Here is an 8112-nt window from a genome sequence, read left to right as displayed (position 1 = left end):
TAGGTCAAAATGCTAATACAGCAGAATCTGCTTGAAGAACCAATGACCACAATAATTACAATAAGCAGAGTGACACATGAGAATATTTGTGTTCATTGTTGCTGGAATAAATCAGCAAAAGGGAAAGATGAAAACAACACAGGAAAAGCTAAGGGGTAGCAAGGAATGGTTATCTCCACCACTTCTATCCACACAGTCACCAGAAGAATACCTAGCAAATATTTCCTATATGCTTCCTCTTTTGAAAGCAACATTATGTTAAAAGTGGAAAATATAGCGTCATTGTGAAAGTAACAACTGTATTATCATAAAACAAAGCCACAAATTAGCTAGAGGAAAATCACGGGTGAACTCAATAAGGTGAAGTGTAAAGGAAAACCATTTGAATGGAATAATACCTGGCACTGTCGGATGGCACATAGATCCTGAAATTATTTATGAAGTAGCTGAGATCAGCATGCCAGTGATCCACCCAATCAAGCAATGAATTGTACCAGTGAGGTAATGGAAAAAAAATTGACCTGGAAATTGTTTCCCAAAAGTGGTCAAAGCAAAATATTTCAGCCTTCTGTGCTAAACCCCTCAGATCTATGTGATCCTTTAAAGTTCAGACTCTAGAAGAAAAGGTATTTTCTCACATTTATTGATGCCTACCCAAGGTATATTATGTTTCACCTGTTATCAAATATACAGTTCTTGATATACTTGGATGATATGATTTCCAAGTAAGCAGGAAATTTGGCACTAAAAGCCTAAGAAACTTCAGACTAGGGATGAACTCGAAGGCCTCTGCCAGTCGCACAAAAATGTCATCGAACTTGGAGGAAATTACAGGATGATTCCCACAGCTGCATTCATTTAGGAGCACAGCTGTGGGACTCCTGTGTGCTTGGATCGAGAATCTCTATCCAAGAACACATACTACAGTTCTGGTAGGGCTGCTATCAGCTCTGCTCCCCTGATTGCTCTTGCAGGTCCCGTAAAATTCGAATTCGATGACCAAATTTACAAAGCCGTTCTCGCTTACATGTTTGGTAAGTGAGAAAGGCCCCATTCTCTGTGAGAACAAATTTACAAATCTTGCTCGCTCATCCCTACTCCAGACAAATATTGGCACAGAGCACAAATTTGGAAAAATGTTATCCTAAGGCAGTTTAAAGTTCCATTGTACTATACCATACACTCCAAAATAAAATGGTGTTACAGGGAGTAAATTTTATGGGAAATTGGCAGAAGCACTCATTTGTGATGCCGATATGCAACAAGTACAACATCCTGCTATATCCAAAAATATTTCACTGAAAAAGCAACAGAGAAAACGCCTTTTAATGGAATGAAAAGACGTGATGCTAAATACGTGTAAATCTAGCAAACTAAGCACACGCACATATTCCTAAAGAAAAGCTCACAGAATAGGTCTGCTAAGGATTATTAGTCGATTAGTCTCTAAAAGGTTTACAGAATTCTCCATCTAGAAACCAATAAGGTAACAATTTGCAGCAGTTACACAAATGTGTAGAAAGTAAGTTTAGCTTTACATAGCACTTTTCAAAGAACTTGAGCAAGAATCCGCACCCACAAGCAAGAAAAGGAACAAGACATCACTAAAAGTTAAATGAAGCAATTCAATTAGGCAATAGCTTCATATCCTGGCACATCTGAAAGGAATTATCTTCTACGAATGCTGAATATATTTCTCTGGGTTCTGCTTGTCAAGAACGAGTAATGGCTACCTGAAGATCCGACCAATGGCTCAGCTAATAGTTTTACATGAAGACAAGCAAGGATGTATAAATCCATCAATAAATGAAAAGATCAATGCCAATACCAAGCACATTGATATTAGACACCACTCTCTCTGAGACCTTGTGGAACAGAATGTGAATGTGTGAATCTGGTATAGGATAATGGAATGAATAGAGATAAACCGGTGATGTCCCTTCTCTAATATCTGTTCTTATCTGCCCCATTGCTGCCCAACTGCCAAGTTTTGCTGAGCAGTTTGTTGCCAGGGAAGCCCAGCAATCCTAGTTTCCCTTGCGTGTGCCAGAAATGCCAGAAATGAACTTGAAGATCATCTCCAGATCACGCCGTGCATCAGAACGGGGATAGGTGAGTATTGCGGGTTTAGGTATTGCTTGTATAAGGTATTTTGTATAATTTTTTCTAGTGAGAATATGGTTCAGCCAGGGATCCACCATTCTTGATTGGTAAGAGATTTATCAGTAACATCTTTCAACAAATAGTTTATTAAAATATTCACTTTGAAAAACTGGTAGTTACATAACCACAATTAGATGTCATTGATTGGGTTTATACATGGGTACAGTGCTTCAAGAGTAAATGTTGAAGAAAAGGTGACAAAAATGGAGGAGGTTAAATGTTAACGTAGATATTGCAGTAAAATTCATTCAAGGCCCAATCACTCCATCCTGGTCCCCTCCTTCTCCCAAATCACTTAATAATCATTATTAGCTGTAAAAAGAAAAACGTTAGTGTATGTACCTACCTCACTTCTCTGCTACCTCCTAAGCAAAGATAATGTCATAATATCTCTAGCTAGATTGTGGAGAGTACAGATCAGCTGAAATTTTACAGGAAGACCCAATGAACTGGAGTGTCTTCCCATGAGGAGCCTGGAGAGTAGGAAATCACGCCCCAGTATGGCCCTATACATCAATCTTTACCACTCTCACTTCATGGTCCTGAGAACCGCAAGGGGCCTCAGTGTTCAGTACTGCTGTAAGAACATTTTTGGTGTCACTATGGATCCAAATGACTCTCATCAATGAGTTTGTAGTTTATGGGGACCTACTAGAATAGTATGTTACAATGTCACAATACGACTAGAGTCCAGGAAAGGCTTTTACAGCATAGCCCTCCATGTTTATGGCACATACCTGACTTTCTTCCTTCGGCTGGCTTGTTAAGCAATGACATGCGTGGGCTTAGTCTACATTCGATGGGCTCCTGGTGAAGGGGCCACTAGCATCCGTGTGCCCTGATTCATGATGCCCCCACCACACAATGGGTCCCTGATCATTGATAGCCCCATCAGGAGTATGTGGTGGCAACTTCCTGGAAGCTGTTGGAGGAACTCCAACCTTACTTTTGTTTAGAGCTGCATTTTAGGGTAATTTCTTGTTGCTTTCACCTTGCAGTGCAAAATTATTTGTAAAGGTTCCATCCACTACTTTCCCAGACAACACGACGGGTTTTACACACACTGTGCCATGCAAAGATACAAATAATAAACACAAAGAACTATGGCTACAGAAAACATAATACTAAAAAATAATAGTTACAACATCCCATGCTCTTCCTTCTTTTTGTGGTTAGTTTCAATTTCAGACAAATGAATTAGGATGAGCTCATTATTCAAAGCAGAAGACAACGGCATTTCTACAGACTATTCTACAAATCACAATGAGGACGTACGAGGATCTGCAGTTGGAGACAAGTAAGATATAATTATTGGATTTAGGACGGAAATCATGGCAGTAATTGTAATACCTTCATTTAATGAGCAGAATTAGACTCTGGTGGGTGGGGGTGAATCTGGTGGGACAAGCAAACCGGGTATGGTGATATAGGATATATGGTATATAGGTGATATAGGATATAGATACAAGGACAGATTTACTGGTTTTACCTAAGCAATGAAAGGGCAGTCAGAGAAGCCATGCAGATCATTCCTGAAATGATTATCTCTTATTATCTCTGCTTCTACCGATGGGTAAAGATGATAGGGGGTTGGAACAATTCTCCCAATACACAAAGATTCAGATCATGATGATATGGGCGATCCTTCTGGGTTTACTTTGCTGGGTGAACCTGAAATTCAACTCGCTATGTGACACCTGCTGCTAAATGTTGGCTATTTGATTATTTGAGACGTATTAATATAAAAAAAACACTTTAAATGGTCTTTTATTATATCTGGAATACCATCTAGACGACTAATCCAGCATATAGGAAGTGGAGTTAGAATAGGACTTGATTGTGGCAGTAAGGATGGAAACCAGGAAACTTTGATTTGTTATTAGGAGGTCAGCAGTAGAGATTTAGGAAGCAGAAATAATTTACCATTTGTGGTTAGTACAATTTTGTAGAATTTAACACTCTCAATCTTGCTAATAGGGCTGTATATATATATATAGAAAAAGAGAGAGAGAGAATTAGGAGAGGGGTAAAGAGGGTGCAGTTTTTTTTTTTTATTTATAAAGCCCAAAGTGAAAAAAGAAAAGATTTGAATATATTTGGTTCTATTGGAACCATTACTTTAAATGTGATACTTCCATGCATTTTGACTTATTGTATATTTAGGGGACGTTTGCTTGAAGGATTCAACAAGTCAGATGCAATTCAATAATATGCAATAGACCTTGCGGACCAGAAAAATCAATGTGTTCCCCTGCTTCTGGCCATACCAAGCCCCTACAACCTGGGTTCCAAAAATAAAATTTGCCCCCACTTTTTGACCATACCAAGTCTCTGCTATACCCCAAAATTGGATGGCCCAAAGTTAGGAGAGAACCTTATCCTGGTAGGCTTTGTTACTCAAGCTGTGGTTGTTGTACAGGACAAATCTTATTTGAAGTCATGTTTGTGTTCTGATCCATCACAGTGTCTGCGTTTCCCTGCAATACAATTCATGTGCATTACAACGCAGGTAATATCGAACCCCAACACACATTATACAGTGTATATAAAGCTAAATGAATGCCTGGAATGACTACTTCAGCTCTGTGTTTGTCTGCAGGGATCCCTAGTGATGAAGCTGCATATTCTAATATAGGTAATTCGGGGATTCATCACAAGGAGGAACCAGAAGCCAAAGGTGAGTTGTCACCATCACAGGGTAAAACTACTTACTATTGTTCAGCAATACCGGTTTCCACACTAGTGACACCCTGGCCCTAAATCATCAACGAAATGCTCATTCGCTCGACACGCGTATGTACGCACTGGACGGTAAAGTCTATTACTGCGAGTCTGGCCCGAGTTCTCGTGAACTCACCTGCCGGTTTCCCCGCAAAGATTGCGAATTAGCCAATTAAGGAGATTAATTTTCAGCTGCGCAATTCAGGAACTTTTACCGTCAATGATGGTGATAGCAATTGATTAGCGCACACCTGCGCGCTGTTCTGTGTTCTCCAGTCATTTTACAGGTCAGTTTGAATCTTTAATGCTTTTTTATGTTACATTCTACTCATCACAAACTTCATTTATAGTTACATTTGCTGCACTTCTTGTTACTTTTTCTTTTGGTTGCAACTCTGCAAACTCATTTCTATCAATATATATATATATATATTTATTATATATTATTATTATAATAACTATAGTAATTACAATATATATATATACACACACACACACACACACACATATACATATATCTATAGAAGCAAACAAGAACGAGTGTGTGTTTGTGACTTTTGTGGGAAAATCTAGTCTGATGACAAAGCTGAGGTTTCGCCCGCGTAAAGTCGTAAGATTTACCCCGAGGCGGCTCCTCCGATCAGGCATGGTAAGTCTTTATATAGGCGTCTATGTAGAGGAGCTGAACTCCGGTAACTCTTCCCCAACAGGAAAGAAATGTCATTTTGCATATCGATGTTTTAAACATTTGAACAGCGCAAACATTTTTTTAGGGCTAAGGGTAATATGTGCGCCATTAGAAAGAATGATTTTTTAGGGGAATAGTGACTTAATGCAAGCTCGCCAGTGTAAAGCTGCCGGTGATGCGCGGCTCCAGCAGCGAGATCATTCAATTGTTGAATTGCGCGACAACTTCCGATTTCGGATCGCGAATACGAATGCGAGAGCAAGCTTCTGATTTTGCTTGATGAATCAGGGCCCATGTCTTTATTGAGCTTGCTTTGTACCCCGGGTCAGAGTTATGGAGATAAAGAAATGATCTTCAAGCTGTGAGCACAATTCTGCAATGACTTTGTATAATGGAGAATTACCAGGACTCCTCACTGGGGACATCTGGACTCATCATTTAGATGGGATGAGTTTAGATCCAAAAGTTTCATGTTTGTATTGAATTACAATGAGCTTTTCTGACACTGCATAATATCTGCTAATTTATTTATAGTGCTCTAATAATTGTGATTGATGATTTTACAGGTTGTCTTATAAAGTTCCTGGTGGTCCTCCTAATCTTCCTATTCATTATTGGGCTAACCTTAACATGTGTTCTGTTCATATTCTGTAAGTATTATCTATGCATTTCCCATCTCTAAATCACTGTGTTGAATAAGAGATTTAGTTATTAACTTTGCCAACCACTCCCTGATTGGAGGTTGTTGGGGTAGTATTGCTCCAAACAGCTGCCAGCCAATACAAACATTGCTTCCACTGGCTCCCAGCTCATTGCTTATATAGAGGGCAGCTTTCCTATGCGGGGGTTATTGGGGGGGGATTTGTGAATGAATCCCAGCTGATTCCAAGAATGGAGAGCTAGTTGATAATGTACAAAGCAGGAAATATTCCTCCTAACATTTACCCTTAACAGTCTGCTAATTACCTCAACAAAGGGTTCCCGTTGAAATACATTGTCAGAATAATAATTATAGGTACTTGCTTTGAATATGTTCACTGATAATGAAGGTATGTCAGCCGAACCTGTAATGAACAGAACTGATCACATTCCTGGTCTCTTGTATCATATAATATACAGACATCTAATGTACGTCAAATAAACTTGTGAAACATTTCCTAAGCTTTTTAAAATGTTAATCAAGGAGACATGTGTGACCCCCAAAACCGTCCCACAAGGTGCCATACATCTCAATTCCCACATACACAACATTTCCATTCCTATAACCTATTCCTATGTATGTAAATTAAATAACACGAAAACCTGGATGAACTCTCCCATTACATGAGTCTGCTGACTGCTCATCTTTCCACACTTCTCCACATACTGCCCACTGTCATACCCCCCATACTCCTCCTCTACACATACTGCCCACTGTCATACCCCCCATACTCCTCCTCTGCACATACTGCCCACTGTCATACCCCCCATACTCCTCCTCTGCACATACTGCCCACTGTCATACCCTCCATACTCTGGCACATACTGCCCACTGCCGTACCCTCCATACTCTGGCACATACTGCCCACTGCCATACCCTCCATACTCCTCCTCTCCACATACTGCCCACTGTCCTAGGCTGAAAATTTCTATACAAAGACATATATTTTCCTTTCTCTGCAGATTCCGGTACGAGGAGTAAGGTGACAGTCATTGATTCCAAGATTGATGAAATTTTAAGAGGTAAATTGGATTTCATAAATGAATAACATAGATTACACTGGGGAACGCATCTTTTGTTGAGTTAGATCTTACATTTGTTTTTTAAACATTTTGTGGTGCGTGGTGAATGCAGAATAGATGCCAGTGTTTTGCTATCACATCTAGTTTTTATCATACAGGGCCCTCCATTTAAAAAAAAAACATACAAATTTTACATACAATGAAAAAGTAATGAAATAATAACTTTAAAGTTCTGTTTGTTTAAATTTCTTTTGTTCATACAAAGGATTTATTGTTACTTTATGACATTTTTTTTTACAGTAAAACATTTGAAAGTTAATCAGGTAAGCGGTTAAGGTAAAAATGTACGCTTCTAGCTTTTCCTGGAGTGTTCAGTGTTAGCACAATCCCACCGGACGCTCCAACAATAGTCAGCCATCATATGTACATCCCATCTACCCTGATACCGTCCTTCCATCACCTTCAGATCTTGGGGGAATCATTCACCTTGCTCATCACTGACTGCACCAAGGTTTTCCGGGAAGTTAGAAAGATGGCAATGCAGAAAATGCACCTTGATGCTCATATTGCAACCAAGCATTTTGTATCTCTCCAAGAGTTTCTGGACAAATTCTGTGTAATTATTTGCTCGTGTGTTTCCAAGAAAGTCCCTGACAATGGCTTTGAATGATAACTGGTGTTGATGTCCAACGATCTTTCACTATCTATCGTGTGTACAGTATCGTGACGTTCAGTGATTGTGCATGTTTCTGCGGTACACTTTCTCCTTTACATGTCCCTCCCTGCATTGTTCAAACGATTGTATCTAGCGTGTGGAC

At 39.4% G+C, this 8112-nt stretch overlaps 1 protein-coding gene across 1 annotated transcript in view; it reads left to right on the top strand.

Annotated features, from left to right (window-relative positions):
* Positions 1-3270: 3270 nt before the first annotated feature.
* LOC140322655 (CD209 antigen-like protein D) overlaps positions 3271-8112 on the top strand; it is a 10350-nt gene continuing 5508 nt past the window's right edge. The window contains exons 1-4 of the mRNA XM_072399207.1: positions 3271-3460; positions 4763-4840; positions 6139-6222; positions 7235-7294. Coding sequence (XP_072255308.1) covers positions 3427-3460; positions 4763-4840; positions 6139-6222; positions 7235-7294 — 256 coding nt within the window. The 5' untranslated portion in view covers positions 3271-3426. The remainder of the gene's footprint in view (positions 3461-4762; positions 4841-6138; positions 6223-7234; positions 7295-8112) is intronic.

Source organism: Pyxicephalus adspersus, chromosome 2 (genome assembly GCF_032062135.1).
Source record: "Pyxicephalus adspersus chromosome 2, UCB_Pads_2.0, whole genome shotgun sequence".
Taxonomy (NCBI): Eukaryota; Metazoa; Chordata; class Amphibia; order Anura; family Pyxicephalidae; genus Pyxicephalus; species Pyxicephalus adspersus.
The sequence above is the reverse complement of the archived record's forward strand: the minus strand, read 5'-3'. Positions and strand labels throughout refer to the sequence as shown.